This window comes from Anomaloglossus baeobatrachus, chromosome 3 (assembly GCF_048569485.1).
Source record: "Anomaloglossus baeobatrachus isolate aAnoBae1 chromosome 3, aAnoBae1.hap1, whole genome shotgun sequence".
In the NCBI taxonomy this organism is placed as follows: Eukaryota; Metazoa; Chordata; class Amphibia; order Anura; family Aromobatidae; genus Anomaloglossus; species Anomaloglossus baeobatrachus.
Window position 1 is genome coordinate 98,624,794 of NC_134355.1, and position 20,206 is coordinate 98,644,999.

At 49.2% G+C, this 20,206-nt stretch overlaps 1 protein-coding gene across 1 annotated transcript in view; it reads left to right on the forward strand.

Moving 5' to 3' along the window:
* Positions 1-20,206, forward strand: part of CLHC1 (clathrin heavy chain linker domain containing 1) — a 59,276-nt gene that overhangs the window by 34,100 nt on the left and 4,970 nt on the right. Inside the window, exons 8-9 of the mRNA XM_075339331.1 lie at positions 5,469-5,575; positions 8,513-8,687. Coding sequence (XP_075195446.1) covers positions 5,469-5,575; positions 8,513-8,687 — 282 coding nt within the window. The remainder of the gene's footprint in view (positions 1-5,468; positions 5,576-8,512; positions 8,688-20,206) is intronic.

Below are 20,206 nucleotides of genomic sequence, written 5' to 3' on the forward strand. Positions count from 1 at the left end.
TCCTAGCTTGGGAAAACACGAAGAACAGGCCCCGCTCCCTTGGACATTAACCCCCTATATACCCTGTACCTATGTGCATCATTTCCTGTAATTTGACACTGGCCCTTTAAGAAAGGGTCAGTGACCGCGCGCGCGCCCTAATGCGCATGCGCGCGGCCCGGGTGCCAGAAGCCAGGGAAGGAAGCTGAGAGGAGGACGCAGGGGAGCCGGCCAGGACCTGGGAAGCCGTCGGGCGCCGGGAGCGGAGACCAGGGGGCCTGGGAAGGACGGGCACCGGAGGTTGGAGAGCGGGGAGCATGGCAGGTGAGCCGGGGAGCGGAGCTGAGGACCCAGGGAGCGGAGCAGAGGACCCGGGGAGCGGAGCAGAGGACCCGGGGAGGGGAGCCGAGGACCCGGGGAGCGTGACAGTACCCCCCCCCACGCCCCCCTCCCCGCAACCAGGACATGAAGGCACGGATCAGAGGAGTGCCCACGTTCTCCCTGGGCTCCCAGGACCTATCCTCAGGACCATACCCCTCCCAGTCCACCAGGAAGAACTGCCGACCACGTACGGTCTTCATGGCCACGATATCCCTTACCGCATAGATGTCGTCCTCAGCAATAGGAGGAGGAGCCGGGCTGGCGGCAGCGGAGAAGGGACCAAGGACAACCGGCTTGAGCAGAGAGACGTGGAAGGAGTTGGGTATTCTCATTGTGGCCGGGAGCTGTAGTTTGTAGGAAACCTCATTGATCTTGCCAAGGACTTTAAACGGCCCGATGTAGCGAGGTCCCAGCTTGTAGGATGGTATCTTCAGTCGGATGTACTTGGAAGCAAGCCAGACGAGATCTCCCGGAGAGAAACACGGAGGATCTAGGCGTCTCTTGTCCGCGTGTCTCTTCATCCGCAGGGTTGCCCGTGCAAGGGACGCCTTAACTGAGTCCCAAATGGTAGTAAAGTCACGGAGTACTGCATCAGCAGCAGGGATGTCCGAGGACGAGGATACAGGCAATGGGACAGACGGCTGAAGTCCGTAGACGACATGGAAGGGAGAACTGGAGGAGGACTCACTGACGTGGTGATTATGGGAGAATTCTGCCCAAGGAAGAAGCGTGGACCAATCGTCATGATGGGCGTTCACGTAGTGACGTAAGAAAGAGGTCAATATCTGATTGACCCTCTCCACTTGGCCATTAGACTGAGGATGGTAGGCAGATGAAAAGTCTAGAGTCACTCCCAGATGTTTGCAGAGAGCCCTCCAGAAGCGGGAGGTGAACTGAGTTCCTCTGTCGGACACTATGTGTGATGGAAAGCCATGCAAGCGGAAGATGTGATGTATATAGGCGTCCGCGAGTTCCTGAGCAGAGGGCAGTCCAGCCATAGGAACGAAATGGGCCATTTTGGAGAATCGATCCACCACGACCCATATGACTGTGTGTCCGGAGGACAATGGCAAGTCCGTAATAAAGTCCATCGCTATGTGCTGCCAGGGAACTGAGGGTATGGGCAGAGGCAAGAGGCAGAAGACGGCCGTATGGCAGGTGTTTGGGTGTCTTGTTCCTGGCACAGGAGGAGCAGGCAGAGACAAAAGAGGCGACGTCCGTGCGCAGGGATGGCCACCAGTAATGACGTACAATAGCGCTCCATGTTTTCTTCTGACCTGCATGACCGGCTATTTTCGAGGCATGGCCCCAGTGTAACACTTTTTGCCTGTCAGTCTCAGAGACATAGGTCTTCCCGGGCGGTATCTGGGCCAGGGTGACAGGAGCCACCGGAATAATCTTGCTTGGACAGATGATGGGTTGAGATGTCTCTTCCTCCTGTTCCATGGGCACGAAAGACCTAGACAAGGCATCAGCGCGTACATTCTTGTTTGCGGGTCGGAAATGAAGCTGGAAGTCGAACCGGGCAAAGAACAAGGACCACCTGGCTTGCCGTGGGTTCAGTCGCTGAGCAGTCCGCAGGTATTCCAGGTTTTTGTGGTCCGTGTAAACAATGACAGGGTACACTGCTCCTTCCAGAAGATAGCGCCATTCCTCCAGAGCCAGTTTGACCGCCAATAGCTCTCGGTCACCGATGGTGTAATTGCGTTCAGGCGCGGAGAAGCTCTTGGAGAAGAAACCGCACGTCACCATCTTCCCGGAGGAGGACTTCTGCATGAGCACTGCTCCGGCTCCCGAGGAGGAGGCATCCACCTCCAAGGTGAACTGGCGGTTTAACTCTGGACGGTGGAGTACAGGAGAGGAGGCAAAGGCTCGTTTTAGAGCGCCAAACGCGGCGTTGGCCGCAGGTGACCAGTCCTTTGGATTAGCCCCCTTCTTGGTCAAAGCGGAGAGAGGAGCAGTCAGAGCCGAGAAGTGAGGAATGAACTGGCGGTAATAGTTAGCGAATCCGAGAAAGCGTTGGATTGCCTTCAGTCCAGAAGGAGGAGGCCAGTTGAGAATGGAGGAGACCTTCTTGGGATCCATCTGCAGTCCGGTATCGGTGATGAGGTACCCCAGGAAGGGGAGAGAAGACTGTTCGAAGACGCACTTCTCGTACTTGGCGTACAGACGATTCTCTCTCAGTCGTTGTAGAACCAGTTGCATGTTCTCTCGGTGGGTCTGGAGGTCCGGAGAGAAGACAAGGATGTCGTCCAGATATACCACCACACAGACGTAGAGAAGGTCCCGAAACACATCGTTCACTAATTCTTGGAAGACAGCTGGTGCGTTACACAGGCCGAAGGGCATCACGCAGTATTCATAGTGCCCATCGCGAGTGTTGAACGCGGTCTTCCATTCATCCCCTGAGCGGATACGGACCAGGTTGTAGGCACCCCGAAGATCCAACTTGGTGAACACACGAGCTCCTCTGAGCCGATCAAACAATTCGGGGATGAGCGGCAGGGGGTACTTGTTTTTCACGGTGATTAGGTTCAATCCCCGGTAGTCTATACATGGGCGTAGGTCACCCTCTTTCTTCTTTACGAAGAAGAAGCCTGCTCCAGCAGGAGAGGAGGATCTCCGGATGAATCCCTTAGCCAGGCTCTCTGTGATGTACGTAGACATGGCCCTTGTTTCGGCTGGAGACAGTGGATATATCCGTCCTCGAGGTGGTGTAGTTCCTGGGAGCAGGTCAATGGCACAATCGTAAGGACGATGTGGCGGAAGTACTTCGGACTCCTTCTTGTCAAAGACGTCCACGAAGGACCAATAGGCTGAGGGCAGTCCCGGTAGGGACTCGGGAACCGGAGGTCGCCGGATGGGTTGTATGGTCTTCAGACACCTCTCATGGCAAGAAGGCCCCCATCGAGTAATATCACCAGTGCCCCAGCTGACTGAAGGCTCGTGTGTCCGCAACCAGGGAAGACCCAGCAGAATTTGATGTGACATATGTGGGAGGACGTAGAGAGCGATGTTCTCGGTGTGCAGAGCACCGATACGCAGTTCAAGCGGCTTGGTGATCCAGGAGATGGTGTCAGAGAGAGGTCTCCCATCCACAGAGGCAATCACGAGGGGCTTGTCGAGTGGAGTAACAGGCACCTGGTACTTGTCCACCGTGGCCTGCTGGATGAAATTGCCTGCTGCCCCAGAATCGAGGTACGCCTCAGCCGTAAACCGCGTCTCTCCCGTTGTTACTTGCACAGTCCATGTGACTGGGTCTGAGAGAGTCCCAGCACCTAGGGTGGCCTCTCCTACCAACCCTAGGCTTTGGAGTTTCCCGGCCTCTCTGGACAGGCGCGTAGCAGGTGTGTGCCCTCTCCGCAGTAAAAGCAGAGACCCTTGGCGAGCCGCTCTGCTCGACGTTGTTCAGACTGTCGCACACGGTCGATCTGCATGGGCTCATGGACGGAGACACCAGAGGCCGTTGACTGGAGTACGGCGGGCTTCCGTGGCTTGACTAGTGGAGGCTCGGGATGTTGAAGACGTGACTGCCGCTTGTAGCGTGGTCAGGCGGGTGTCCACGGAAGTCATAAAGTTCAGCATGCGGGTCTGAACTTCACGCTGGCGTTGGAGTTCCTCATGCAAGGCCGCTAGTGCTTCGGCGGGATCCATGGCCTGTTCTTACTGTTAGGGCCAGATGGACGGGTAGACCCTGGAGGTGGATCCACTGGGCCGAACTCCCGGATGAGGGAAAGGAGTCCGGTAGCCGGAGCACTGTAGGTAGCAGGACAGTCCGTGCACTGGGAGAAAATGGAGAAGTCCCTGGGACCACGAGGTCACTGATGGTGGTCCGGGTGACGGAGCTCAGGTTCGGAAGCCGTGATGGTGTCAGGCGGGGTCCGGAACCGTTGGAGCGAGATGACGGGTCACCGCAGGGATCCGAGATGGTACGGACTGTCAGGATGGCAGATGGATAGCGTTCGGGGTTCGAGGTACCGCAGAACCGGATGGCGATGCAGGATCGGCTCTAGAAGATAGAGAGGTAAGTATCTCACAAAACACAAGGAGACCTGACTCTTAGCTTGGGAAAACACGAAGAACAGGCCCCGCTCCCTTGGACATTAACCCCCTATATACCCTGTACCTATGTGCATCATTTCCTGTAATTTGACACTGGCCCTTTAAGAAAGGGTCAGTGACCGCGCGCGCGCCCTAATGCGCATGCGCGCGGCCCGGGTGCCAGAAGCCAGGGAAGGAAGCTGAGAGGAGGACGCAGGGGAGCCGGCCAGGACCTGGGAAGCCGTCGGGCGCCGGGAGCGGAGACCAGGGGGCCTGGGAAGGACGGGCACCGGAGGTTGGAGAGCGGGGAGCATGGCAGGTGAGCCGGGGAGCGGAGCTGAGGACCCGGGGAGCGGAGCAGAGGACCCGGGGAGCGGAGCAGAGGACCCAGGGAGGGGAGCCGAGGACCCGGGGAGCGTGACAGGTGACAAGCATGAATTAGTTTTCATTAGATGGCTCAGGTAGTAGAAGTTCAGCAGAGTTTTCAGCAACAATACCACAGAGGAGTACAAGCCACCAGCTTGCAACCTCGGCTTGAAGAAACTGAAAATATCACCAGCACAGTCCAAAGGAAAGAAAGGGTATTTAAACACCAAGGGAATACTGATGATCAACAGCTGGGTGAAAGTCGAGCTCCTACTGGGTCCAAAAGGGGGAGAGATGAATCCATCAGGAAAACTACGTATACGAATGAATGCTAACAGCAGGAACAATGGAAAGTCAGGGAGAATTCTGCACAGCCAAACGCTGTGACCTTCTATGGCCAGAAGCCACATGACTGACTGTTACACCTGTGACATGCCCTTTCACACGTTCATGGTGATCTATGCTGCGGATCGCCTGAGAACAGATACACGGTGTAAATTATTTTAGAAAGCATCACTAAGAATTCAGACATTTTTTTCTAATGGAACAAAGAAAACTATTATAGACCATGAAAACCCAGTGTACAGCTAATTAACCTTATTAAGTGTGATGCCCATGTGGCGGGTGATACGTGTATTTATCTGAACACTATGTTATTTTCCTAGCCGCCCTGACATTGAATTTGTACTGTGTCCTCGCAGATTTAATGAGCTGTTTGTTCATGGCCAGTACAAAGCTGCTGCAGTCTATGCCGCACACAGTCCCCGAGGGATCCTCAGGAATATGGAGACGATGGAGAGATTCAGAGGTAAAGAGATAAGACGTGCCCAGAGTTATATAAAGCTGATGAATAATGAAACTGCAAGAAATACAGCAAATGCTGCAACTGCTGCCTACAAGCAAGTCTACAATCCCCTGAGCACGGTGTTCAGTAGCTTGATGCATAGTCCCCAACAGACACATGGTGCATATTACGATCGAAATTTGGTGTACCCCAAATGATAAATCAGTTTTCACAAATCTTATTATTTTTCCTGCGCACTCATCTAACATTGGAGCAAGAAAAAGATTTTTTTGTTTACATTTTTCTGTAGTCTTAGGGGTACTTTGCACACTACGACATGGCAGGTGCGATGTCGGTGGGGTCAAATTGAAAGTGACGCACTTCCGGCATCGAAGGCAACATCGTAGTGTGTAAAGCCTAGATGATACGATTAACGAGCGCAAAAGTGTCGTAATCGTATCATCGGTGTAGCGTCGGCGTAATCCATAATTACGCTGACGCGATGGTCCGATGTTGTTCCTTGCTCCAGCAGCAGCACACATCGCTGTGTGTGAAGCCACAGGAGCGAGGAACATCTCCTACCGGCATCACCGCGGCTCCCGTAGGATATGCGGAAGGAAGGAGGTGGGCGGGATGTTTACATCCCGCTCATCTCCGCCCCTCCGCTCCTATTGGCCGCCTACCGTGTGACGTTGCAGTGACGCCGTACGACCCGGCCCCATAATAAGGAGGCGGGTCGCCGGCCAAAGCGACGTCCCAGGACAGGTGAGTCCATGTGAAGCTGACGTAGCGATAATGTTCGCTACGACAGCTACCACAAGGATATCGCAGCTGCGTCGCAGCATCGGCTTGCGATGTCGCAGCGTGCAAAGTACCCCTTAATCTTTAAATAGGCAGTGACTTAAAACATGGACAGACTTCTCCTTGCACATTGTTCTTGACTCCATGTTGTGGCACAGGAGGATGATACACTCATATAGTAGGCTAATTTGGTGCCCCAAGTGCAATAAACACACCAACTAGGTCAGAGCCATCATATTGTCCACACTTACCTCCTTATTTATGCCCAGATTGTGTCCAGGAATATTAATTGGGTATGTGCACATTGGATGCTAAATTATTAGGGTACATTAACACAGAGCACTATACTATTAGGATATGGGCACACAGAGCACTATACTATTAGGATATATGCACACAAAGTACTATACCATTAGGGTATGTGCACACAAGGCACTATACTATTAGGATACATGCACACAGAGCACTATACTATTAGGATACATGTACACAGAGCACTATACTATTAGGATACATGCACACAGAGCACTATACTATTAGGATACATGCACACAGAGCACTATACTATTAGGATACATGTACACAGAGCACTATACTATTAGGATACATGCACACAGAGCACTATACTATTAGGATACATGCACACAGAGCACTATACTATTAGGATACATGTACACAGAGCACTATACTATTAGGATACATGCACACAGAGCACTATACTATTAGGATACATGTACACAGAGCACTATACTATTAGGATACATGCACACAGAGCACTATACTATTAGGATACATGCACACAGAGCACTATACTATTAGGATACATGTACACAGAGCACTATACTGTTAGGATACATGCACACAGAGCACTATACTATTAGGATACATGCATACAGAGCACTATACCATTAAGCTATGTGCACACAGGGCACTTTACTATTCAAGTGTGTGGACACAGAGCACTATACTGTTAGGGTATGTGCACACAGGGCACTATACTATTATAGTATGTGCACACAGGGCACTATACTATTAGGGTATGTGCACACAGGTCACTATACTATTAGGATATGGGCACACAGGGCACTATACTATTAGGATATGGGCACACAGGGCACTATACTATTAGGGTATGTGCACACAGGGCACTATACTATTAGGGTATGTGCACACAGGGCACGATACTATTAGGGTATGTGCACACAGGGCACTATACTATTAGGGTATGTGCACACAGGGCACTATACTATTAGGGTATGTGCACACAGGGCACTATACTATTAGGATATGGGCACACAGGGCACTATACTATTAGGGTATGTGCACACAGGGCACTATACTATTAGGGTATGTGCACACAGGGCACTATACTATTAGGATATGGGCACACAGGGCACTATACTATTAGGGTATGTGCACACAGGGCACTATACTATTAGGGTATGTGCTCACAGGACACTATACTATTAGGGTATGGACACACAGAGCACTATACTATTAGGATATGGGCACCCAGAGCACTATACTATTAGGATATGTGCACACAGGGCACTATACTATTAGGGTATGTGCACACAGGGCACTATACTATTAGGGTATGTGCACACAGGGCACTATACTGTTAGGATATGGGCACACAGGGCACTATACTATTAGGGTATGTGCACACAGGGCACTATACTATTAGGGTATGTGCTCACAGAGCACTATACTATTAAGATATGGGCACACAGGGCACTATACTATTAGGATATATAAACACAGAGCACTATTAGGGTACGTGCACCCAAGGCACCATACTATTAGGGTACGTGCACACAGGACACTACTAATGGAGTATGTGCATCAGATTTTCCACCACTTATTACCAGCTCAATCTCACGGTTTCTTGCTACAGGTTTTGTCATTTACACCTTGTCAATTAAAGATGTGGACATTACCGCAGATTTCACCATCTGTAATGTGAATGGCTGATATATAGAATATCATACATCTTGCATATGTGACCAAGTAGCTGGCTGCTTCGTACATAGAGCTCCAAAAAAGTGAACTGGTGAAAATCCTTTTTGCCAGCCGTGTTGTTCTGTTATATTTTGATATTTTCTGGATTATTGGGGTGGATCATGCAATGAATATGATATTATTTCCTTTCATTTTCAGCTGTTGTTGTTGGTAAAGACAATTTGTCACCTTTAATGATGTTTTTTGAGGCTCTTATGGAATCAAGCAACTCAGCCAAGCATCCTGTTAATGCATCGCTCACACTGGAAGCTATTAAGTGTGCTGTCTCCTATGAGAAGATGGAGCTGATTATTCACTGGGTAACTCAACAAAGGTAAGACATATTCATGTAGTATGTATAAGGCTGGGTTCAGACAGGAAAATGAAATATCAGGCTGGTCACATCCTAAGGCCCTGTGCGCACTGGAAAACAGAATTTTCTTAAGAAAATTCCGCAGGGTCTTAAAGATTACCGCACCCGCGGTAAAAAAAAAACGCAGCAAACCACACCCGAAAACCGCATGCGGTTTGCTGCGGCTTTACCGCGGTATTGTTCGCGGTTTTGCCACATGCGGGTTGGTACATGTGCTTTAATGCATTCAATGCAATAAAGCACATTGAAAGAAAAAAAAAATAATTTCCTTCTGAGATAGCTAGCAGACAGATAAATAGATAAATAGACAGAAGAATAGAAGACAGATAGAAGAATAGATAGAGGGATAGATAGAGTCCCTGTGAGCACACGCTGCATTTCTCCCGAGCGGTAACGTGTTGTTCACATTACCGGCCGTGGGAAATGACCTGTAATTACCTCTCTACTGTCTCGCTGCGAGGCTGCATTCAGCGCTGTGTGTCAGTCGCGGCTGGATGCAAGCATCACAGGACGTGGATTACGGCGGAGCTGTGTGTTTCGGGGGGTTAATAAAGGGGTGAACCAGGGGCTTTTTGTGTTTTATTTAAAATAAAGGATTTTTCGGTGTGTGTTTTTTTCACTTTACTGACGGGTTGATCATGTCAGCTGTCTCATAGATGATGCCATGATCAAGCCGGGATTTAAATGGCGGCGATCCGCTGTCATTTAACTCATTATTACCTGGATAGCCACCGCATCACGGCATCTGGAAGAGCCGGGGACACTCCGGGACTGCCGCATAATGGATGCAACAGTCCCGGGGCAGCTGCGGGCTGATATTCTCGGCTGCGGAAGGGGGGGGGGCATTAACCCTGGCCCTCGCTTTTCCCAGCCTGAGAATACCGGGCCGCCGCTGTGTGCTTACCTCGGCTGGACGGTAAAAATATGGCGGAGCCCACGTGTTTTTTTTTCTATATGTCCGTTTGATTTGTATGTGTATTCTATATGTCTGTGTGTGAGTGTGATGTGTGTGTGTTCTATGTCTGTGATGTGTGTGTTTACTCTCTGCTCCGCTTCCTCTTCCTGTCATAATGACATCACTTCCCTGCAAACCGCAGGCAGCGATGAACATTACCGCAGGTAAACCGCGAAATACCGGAGGGAATAATGCAGGAAAATGCAATGAACTGCACAGAATTTGCTGCCTGCGTTATTCCCTGCGGGATTTCACGATTACATGGCAGTCAATGGAGTGAAATCCCGCAGCGACGTGCGGAAAAGAAGTGACATGCAGTTGTTTTTGCTGCGGGAATCCCGCAGCAAAACATGCAGCTGTCAAAATCCGAATAGTGCGCACAGCATTTTTTTCCCATAGGTTTTGCTGGTGAATCACTGCAGAGATGTTATGAACATAACATGCAGCGAAACATGCAGCAAAACCGCAGAAGATCCGCGGCAAAAAATGGTAAGTGCGCACAGGGCCTTAGACATAATTAGCCCGGTGTGCTCATCTGCACAGCAGACTGGTGGAGCAGCTGCCTTCTACTGTGTTCGCTATTCTCATGCTTCATACAGACCTTGATGTCATTTTTTCCATCAGTCGTAGCATATTGGCTTCAATTATCAATATACTCATTGGAGCAGATTTACTATCCCAAGTGTGCCTCAAATTTGGAGGCAAATCCAGTTTTAGGTATGGTATGGCAAAAAAAGTGGATTGGTTTAAATGCGGAAACATATGCCAAACAAGGTAAATAGACACATATATATATCTATATATATATATATATCTATATCTATCTATCTATCTATCTATCTATCTATCTATCTATCTATCTATATATATATATATATATATATATATATATACTGTACATACCTAGTCTCCTGGTACTTACCCGCACATAGCCTTCAATCCTCACAAGATCTCCCTCTTTACTCTCCTCTTATCTCCTCTTCCCACCATCCCATCCAAGATTTCTCGCGTGCCTCCCCCATACTCTGGAATGCTCTGCCACAACATATCAGACTCTCGCCTACCTTGACAAGCTTCAAAAGGAACCTGAAGACCCACCTCTTCCGACAAGCCTACAACCTGCCGTAACCCTCAGTCTGATACAGCGCCTCACGACCAGCCCTAACCTCACCTACTGTATCCTCACCTATCCCTTGTATAGTGTGAGCCCTTGCGGGCAGGGACCTCTATCCTCCTGTACCTGTCTGTGCCTTGTGTTGTTTATAATTATTATACTGGTCCCTATTATGTATACCCTTTTCACATGTAAAGCGCCATGGAATAATTGGCGCTATGATTATCATTATTATTATTAATAATAATAATAATAATAATATAAGCCAAACAAGAGGTATGTTGTAATGTGAGACAAAAGTAACTTGAGTATCAAAAGATACCAGAGGGTTATCTTTCACGATAAGGCCTCTGTGATAATCTGTGATGAGATGGTCTGCCATTAATTGGCACATCGTCAGACAGTCCATTGTATAGACCCCCATATATGGTAGATAGCTGTCAGCCAAATGTTGATTCAGTTGATCCTTGGGCCTGCAGCTATCCCTCCTGACTCTCCCATACACAGCACTGTTCACTCTCCGTAGCCTCTCTGGTGACAGCTTATCTTTTAGATTTAGAGAATAAAAGAATTAACAGTCTGATGCCTATATTCCTTTAAATCATCTGTGGGGGGACAGTAGTGATGCCTCCATACACATAAAACTGTTGGCCAAACCAGTTGGAATTTACCAGGTTCAGCCAACATTATTCTAAAGCGGGAGTGGAGAACCCTTTCACTGCCAGGGGCCATTTAGATATTTATAATATTCTTCAGGGGCCATACAAAATTATCAACTTTAAATTTATGCTGCTATAATAGTTCAAACATATAATTAACTCACCCCTAATGTGATGACTGGAACTGCTTCTCTTGTAGAGATGGGTGACATTAGGTGCTTTTGGTAATAGTATTTGCAACTGCTTTTCCAGAGTTGTCTGGAGCTGTCGACTTTTTGCAATTAATTTTTAAAAGAACTCGCAACAGTAAGTTTGGAACACAGATATATATTACACTATATGTCTCCTCACTGTGGGATATTCACTGCTCATATCATATTTATAGAACTCAAGCAGTGTGAGGTCTCAAGTATACATCACATAGGAGACACCGAGACTGCTGTATATACATCACATAGGAGACACAGACTCCTGTATATACAGTGGTGTTCATAAGTCCTGCATAGGCTTAAAGAAAACTATATATTTTATACTTCTGCATCTCTACAGTGAAACTGGTGGAACATATATGTTTTTGTAATCCCTCATTGTATGCCATACTCATTTTTGAATGTCCCAAGTGTATAGATTGTTATGATATGTGCATTTTTGATATCTTTTTTTACAGCATAACCATACCTACACCAGTACAGTGTGTAGAATGGTGAACAGGTTTCTAAGTTCATTAACGTCCAATGCAAGTTCACACAGACTTAAATTTTACTTTTTAAGAGTTATTATTTTTTTATTTAATTCAGAGTCCTGAAAAGGGCCTTTCTTCATCGTTCCTTATGGGAGACCCAGACCATGGGTGTATAGCTTCTGCCTCCGGAGAACACACAAAGTACTACACTAAAAAGTGTAGCTCCTCCCTCCGAGCATATACACCCCCTGGATGACCAAATCTAGCCAGTTCAATGCTTTGTGTTCAGGAGGTCACACACACATGCATTCTCATCTGATTTTTGATTTCAAAGAGTTGGAAGAAAAGCGGGTCCAAGCTGGACTCCCGGCATGTCCCTACTCACCCCACTGTGTCGGCGGTGCTGTTAAGGTTGATTTTACAAGGCTGGAGCCTTAAATGCTGCGCTCCTTCACCATCCCTCGGGCTCTGGCTTGAAGTGGGAGCCATCACGGTTCTCACTGCTTTGCAGGAGACCGGTCTCCATCCGCAGCCCTTTCAGGACCCTGCCGGACGGAGCGCTCACCCCTCAGGGACCTGGCCCTGCGTCTCATAAGCTAAGTATTGAGACGTTATTGAGGGGTCCCTTGTACATTTATTGTGGGGAGAGTGTGTTATTTAACTTTGCTGTGATTTCCGGACGGTTCTCTGGTTTTCTCCTGAGAACCGCGCAGAGGGTGCCTGCTCGTCGGCCGCATGGAAAAATTTAGGCCCCGGCTTCGGCTGCGGCCTACTTTCGGTTTCACTGCCCCTGCATGTCAGTCATGCAGAGGGACAGTGCGGCGCCGCCCACCGGCCGTTCAGCTCAGGGGAGGACACTCCTCTCTGAGGAGATGTTTCCCTCCCCTGTATTTCTCCTTGGCCCTCCGGTTCCCGCTCTTGGACTAAACCCCGCCCCCCCTCCTCACTCCGGCGCCATTTTATCAGCGTTCACACACTGATCGGCGCTGGCTGCTGCAGTTCTGCATCTGTCTGGGGGTCCAAGCTGTGGAATCCGGAGAGCACACAAAACGGTCTGGTAAGCCACAACCTCTGGTTGTGGACTTTCTTGTACACTCTCTGGGGGTCATTCTGAAGGAGTTTGTTCCTTACTGCAGAGCCTCCACCTCAGCAGCATGTCTCTCACTAGGAGCAAGGCTGCAAGGCTTTACTCTATATGCACTGCATGTAAGCTCGTACTGCCTGAACCGAGCACATATCCACATTGTGATGCCTGCTCTAACATGGTGGTGCCTCAGCCTGGAGTCTCCCCAGGGGTCCCTCTGGCTGCTCCAGCCCCGGTGGATGAACCCCCGGCTTGGGTAACTTCGTTTTCTAAAGTTATCTCCCAGTCCTTTGCCGACTCCATGGGACAGCTGTCCCGGACTCTGCTGAGCATGCATCAGCCCCCTTCTCAGGGCGCCTCTGCTGCTCCGACTCGCTCTGCAGAGCTCACAGAGGATTTTTCATCTGTTCCCAGACCCCGTCCTCCTAAATGGAGACGCAGGGACTCTTCTCCTTCCTCGTCCCACGGTTCTGATTCACGAGCTGAATCGCAGGGCGAGGAGGATGCCTTTACTGTGGGCTCGGACGCTACCTCTATGTACCCCATTGATCTAACTGAAGGTGATGCGGATGTTAGTGACTTGATTGCGTCCATTAATTCCGTACTGGACCTCAATCCACCAGTGTCAGAGGAACAAGCCTCTCTGGTAGAAAAACACCAGTTTACCTCACCTAAGAGAGCAAGGAGTATGTTTTTTAACCACTCCAGTTTTCAGGCCACTGTGACCAAGCCCAGGGCCTGTCCTGACAAACGCTTCCCAAAGCGTAGTTCTGATGACCGTTTTCCCTTTCCACCAGGGGTGGTCAAGGAGTGGGCTCATTCACCAAAGGTAGATCCTCCGGTGTCTAGAATCTCAGCCCGGACAGTTGTATCTGTGGCCAATGGCACCTCACTTAAGGATCCCACTGACCGCCAGGTTGACCTTCTGGCCAAATCTGTATATGAAGCGGCAGGGGCCTCGTTCTCCCCGTCTTTTGCAGCAGTGTGGGCTCTTAAGGCCGTCTCTGCTTCTCTGACTCAGCCTCGTCCACTAACTCAGCCAAGGATCGAAAACCCAGCTGGCGCACGAAGCCGCGTCCTCAGAAGAACGGAGGAGCCGCTGCCACTAAGGCAGCCTCCTCTTGACTATCTGGCTGCGCCAGCAACGTCCTTGGTCGGTGGCAGGCTCTCCCACTTTGGCGACGTGTGGGTTCAACACGTCTCCGATCAGTGGGTGCGGGATATCATCTCCCACGGCTACAGGATAGAATTTTCTTCCAGCCTGCCAAACAGATTTTTTTCTGTCCACTCCCCCCTGCTCCAAAGCCGCCGCCTTCTCTCAGGCCGTGGCATCCTTGCAGGCCAAAAGAGTAATTGTACCGGTTCCCGTCCGGGAACGGTTCAGAGGTTTCTACTCAAACCTCTTCCTAGTCCCCAAGAAGGACGGTTCCTTCCGGCCCATCCTGGATCTCAAGCTTCTCAACAAGCATGTTCAGGTGCGGCACTTTCGCATGGAATCTCTGCGATCGGTCATTGCCTCAATGACCCAAGGAGATTTTCTAGCATCCATCGACATCAGAGATGCCTATCTGCATGTGCCAATTGCAGTTTCACACCAGCATTGGCTACGTTTTGCAATCGGAGAGGAACATTTCCAATTCGTGGCTCTCCCCTTCGGGTTAGCCACGGCCCTTCGTGTATTCACCAAGGTCATGGCAGCAGTGGATGCGGTTCTGCACCTCCAGGGGTTGGCAGTGATTCCTTACCTGGACGACCTTCTAGTCAAGGCTTCATCCAGTGCAGACTGTCAGCGGAGTGTCTCGCTCACTCTCGCCACGCTTGTTCAATTCGGGTGGCTTGTCAATCTGCCCAAGTCCACTCTGACCCCGACCCAGAAACTTACGTACCTAGGGATGCAATTCGAGACTCTGCCGGCACTTGTGAAGCTGCCCTTAGTCAAACAGCAGTCCCTTCATCTGGCGGTGCGCTCTCTGCTGCCCCGCCGTCATTCCATCAGGCACCTCATGCAGGTGCTGGGTCAGATGGTGGCGTCAATGGAAGCGGTTCCCTTTGCCCAGTTCCATCTGCGTCCCCTGCAGCTGGACATTCTCCGCTGTTGGGACAAGCGGACCTCTTCCTTGCACAGGCTAGTGGCTCTGTCGCCACAGACCAGGAGCTCTCTTCAGTGGTGGCTTCGGCCCCTCTCTCTGTCCCAGGGACGCTCCTTTCTGGCCCCGTCCTGGGTGATTCTCACCACGGATGCCAGTCTATCCGGCTGGGGAGCAGTGTTTCTCCACCACCGAGCACAGGGCACTTGGACTTCGTCCGAATCAGCCCTCTCGATCAATGTGCTGGAAATCAGAGCTGTGCTCCTAGCTCTCGTAGCCTTTCACCACCTGTTGGCGGGCAAGCACATTCGAGTCCAGTCAGACAACGCGACAGCAGTTGCCTACATCAATCACCAGGGCGGGACTCGCAACCGCCTAGCAATGTTGGAAGTTCAACGTATCCTTCAGTGGACGGAGGACTCCAAGTCCACCATATCCGCAGTCCACATCCCAGGCGTAGAAAACTGGGAGGCAGATTATCTCAGCCGTCAAACCGTGGACAGCGGCGAGTGGGCCCTGCATCCGGCAGTGTTCCGGTCAATCTGCCGCAAGTGGGGCACTCCGGAAGTGGATCTAATGGCATTCCGGCACAACAACAAGGTCCCGGTTTACGTGGCTCACTCCCACGATCCTCAGGCCTTGGCGGCGGACGCGCTGGTTCAGGATTGGTCCCAGTTCCGTCTGGCCTACGTGTTTCCCCCTCTAGCTCTCTTGCCCAGAGTCCTGCGCAAGATCAGAATGGAGGGCCGTCGAGTCATAATCATTGCTCCAGACTGGCCCAGGCGAGCTTGGTACCCAGACCTGCTCCGTCTGTCCGTAGAGGTGCTGTGGCATCTCCCGGACCGCCCAGACCTTCTCTCACAAGGTCCGTTTTTCCGCCAGAATTCTGCGGCTCTCAGATTGACGGCGTGGCTCTTGAGTCCTGGATCCTGACGGCTTCAGGCATTCCTTCCGAGGTCATCTCCACTATGACTCAGGCTCGGAAGTCTTCCTCGGCCAGGATTTACCACAAGACTTGGAGAATTTTCCTGTCCTGGTGTCGCTCTTCCGGCCATGCTCCTTGGCCGTTTTCCTTGCCGACCATCCTGTCCTTTCTACAGTCCGGTCTGCAGCTAGGACTATCCCTCAATTCCCTCAAGGGACAGGTTTCGGCTCTGTCAGTGTTGTTCCAGCGGCGTATCGCCCGACTGGCCCAGGTGCGCACCTTCATGCAGGGCGCATCTCACATCATTCCGCCTTACCGGCGGCCTCTGCATCCCTGGGACCTTAATCTGGTCCTCACGGCCTTACAGAAACCCCCCTTTGAGCCTCTTAGGGAGGTTTCTTTGTTTCGACTTTCACAGAAAGTGGTCTTTCTGGTGGCCATAACTTCTCTCAGGAGAGTCTCTGATTTGGCTGCGCTCTCTTCGGAGTCACCCTTTTTGGTTTTTCACCAAGACAAGGTGGTTCTCCGTCCGACTCCGGACTTTCTCCCTAAGGTGGTGTCTCCTTTCCACCTTAACCAGGACATTTCATTGCCTTCCCTTTGTCCGGCCCCTGTGCATCGCTTTGAGAAGGCGTTGCATACTTTAGATTTGGTGCGGGCGCTCCGGATCTATGTGTCACGCACCGCTGCTCTTAGGCGGTGCACCTCTCTTTTTGTGCTGACCACAGGTCAGCGCAAGGGTCTCTCGGCTTCTAAACCGACCCTAGCTCGTTGGATTAGGTCGGCCATATCCGATGCCTACCAATGTTCTCAGGTGCCCCCCCCCCGCCGGGGATTAAGGCGCACTCGACCAGAGCTGTCGGTGCCTCTTGGTCTTTCAGGCACCAGGCTACAGCTCAGCAGGTCTGTCAGGCTGCCACTTGGTCTAGTCTGCACACCTTTTCGAAGCACTACCAAGTGCATGCTCATGCTTCGGCAGATGCGAGCTTGGGCAGACGCATCCTTCAGGCGGCTGTCGCCCATTTGTGAAGTTAGGTTTTGCCTACTTCTCAGTTTTCTGTTTATTTCCCACCCATGGACTGCTTTGAGACGTCCCATGGTCTGGGTCTCCCATAAGGAACGATGAAGAAAAAGAGAATTTTGTTTACTTACCGTAAATTCTTTTTCTTATAGTTCCGACATGGGAGACCCAGCACCCTCCCTGTTGCCTGTTGGCAGTTCTTGTTTCGTGTGTTTTCACCGGCTGTTGTTGTAGACAGAGGTTCCGGTTATTCCGGGTTTTACTCTATCTCTACTTGTGGGTGGATGTCCTCCTTCAGCTTTTGCACTAAACTGGCTAGATTTGGTCATCCAGGGGGTGTATATGCTCGGAGGGAGGAGCTACACTTTTTAGTGTAGTACTTTGTGTGTCCTCCGGAGGCAGAAGCTATACACCCATGGTCTGGGTCTCCCATGTCGGAACTATAAGAAAAAGAATTTACGGTAAGTAAACAAAATTCTCTTTTTTGAGTGCACCTTTAGCTTCTAATACTTTATTGGCCAGCCTTTGCTCTTGAGCACCAACTTGCATCTCTGTGGCATTGAGTGAACAAGCTTCTGCAGATGTTCACGAGTGATGATGTGGTTCCAGGCCTGTATCAAAGCCTCAATCAAATCTCTTTTGGTCCTTGGCTGTTTTTTAGATATCTCTATTGATACCTTGTGCCACAAATTTTAAATTGGATTGAGGTCCGGGGACGGGGCTGGCCAGTCAATAGTAGCCACCTTGTTCATTTTTTTCCATTCCGTTACTGTCTTAGCGCTGTGACAAGGAGCATTATCATCCTGGAAGATATAATCCCCTGAAAACTGGTGTTGAGCAAAAGGTAGCATTTTCTTATTAAAGATGTCTATGTATTTTTTGCATTAACCATACCCTCCACAATATGAAGCCTTCCAACACTATTGGCTGCCATACAGCCCCAGACCATTACTTTCATCGGATGTTTCAGAGAAGCTCAAACACTCTGGCTTGTACTCTTCATGTGGAAACCTTCTCACATAAGACTTGCCATCATTTCCTAAAATGCAAAAAGTGCTTTCATCACTAAATAGCACTTTTTCCCACTCCTCCTTCCTCTATTTTGAATATTTCAATGCCCACAGTTTTCGCCTTTGTTTTTGTATGGCTGTCATCAATGGCTTCTTTCGGGCCTTGCACCCTCTCAATCCTGCTTCCAAACATCTCTTCCTAACAGTTGATGTTGCTACCTCAATATTGCACTTTTCTTGCGATTCTCGCAGAAGCTGAGGAGAGGTGAGCTTTCGATTGGCAAGGGATGTTCTTATCAGTACTCTATCCTCCCTTTTAGTTGACTTTCTGGGCCGACCAGATCTGGGCTTGTCCTGGGTAATTCCAAGCTGCTTATGTTTCTGCAAAATTCTTACAACTGTCCTCTGATTACAGCCGACCTTCCTTGCGATCTGGGGGCCAGTATAACCCTCTTCATGTAGCACCACAACTCGCACACGATCCTCCGCTGACAAAAATCTGAAGGCTCCCATCATAGAGCTCTACAGTATGATTCACTAGATAGACCTACAGATAAAACTAACAAACTAAGCAACAGATGTGAGGCAATGTAATAGAATGTGATTGGCTGTCATATCCAGGTTATGATTGGTCACAAGAACCTCATCTGTGATTGGCTAATTTTGGATCGGAAGCTGTACAATATTTAGTTGTGCTTTCAATTCCCATATTATTGCTATAATTTCATGCAAAACCGCTTCAAAAGCTAAAAATATTACAGAGAGAATGCAAAATTGTTTTCTGAACAAAACCATATATAATATGTCATATTAGCATCAAAGATATTCGACAGAAAACGTTTAAAACCTGAAAAATCAATTTATCCTATGCAGGAATTATGAACACCACTGTACATCATTTACACTACCATTACTGTATATACATCACATAGAAGACACTGACTGCTGTATATACATCACAAAAAAGACAGACTGCTGTATGTACAACACATAGGACACACAGACTGCTGTACATACATCACATAGGAGACGCTTGGACTGCATATACATGCCATCAACAATAGGACATATACATCACATAAACGGCTGGGACAGAGAAGTAGCTGGGGCTGCATAACTAATTATATGCTAAATAGTTGCCATTCAAATTTATGTTTAAACAGCGAAGATGAATGTCTCTAAAATGAAGGGAGTCTCACATTCACAGCTGTTGTGGAGGGTGAGATATGGAGGCAGGAAGTGAAAAGTTCAAAACATTGTTATCCTTTTGCTCCTCAATGTACTGTACATCACATAGGTGACACAGACTCCTGTATATACATCACATAGGATAGACTGTACTCTATGTGACATATATACAGTGGTTTACGTGTCTTCTGTGTGATATTTATATATATCAATAACAGTTTCCTATGTGATGTATAGACAGCAGTCTCAGTGTCTCCTGTGATGTATGTACAGCAATAGCAGTGTATCCTTTGTGATATATATATACAGCAGTCTCAGTGTCTTCTGTGATGTATGTACAGCAATAGCAGTGTATCCTTTGTGATGTATATACAGCAGTCTCGGTGTCTCATATGTGTTTTATATACAGCAATAAAAAGAGGCACATAGTGTAACATACATCTGTGTTCAAAACTTACTTCTGCAAATTCTTTTTGATCGCCCCCACACTGGTGCAAAGCTGGAAAAGCAGTTGCGAGTATTATCATCAATGCTCATAGCATCACACGTCGTCCAAAGAGAAGTGGTTCTAGCCGTTATATTACTGGTAAGTTAATTATATGTTTAACCAAATATAACAGAATAAATTTCAAGTTGACAATGGTTTACGGCCCTGAATGATGTTATAAATATCAAAATGGTCCCTGGTAGAAAAAAAAATCCTTACCCCTGACATAAAGAGTTATTCAACACCCCAATTTTACAACCAGAAGACC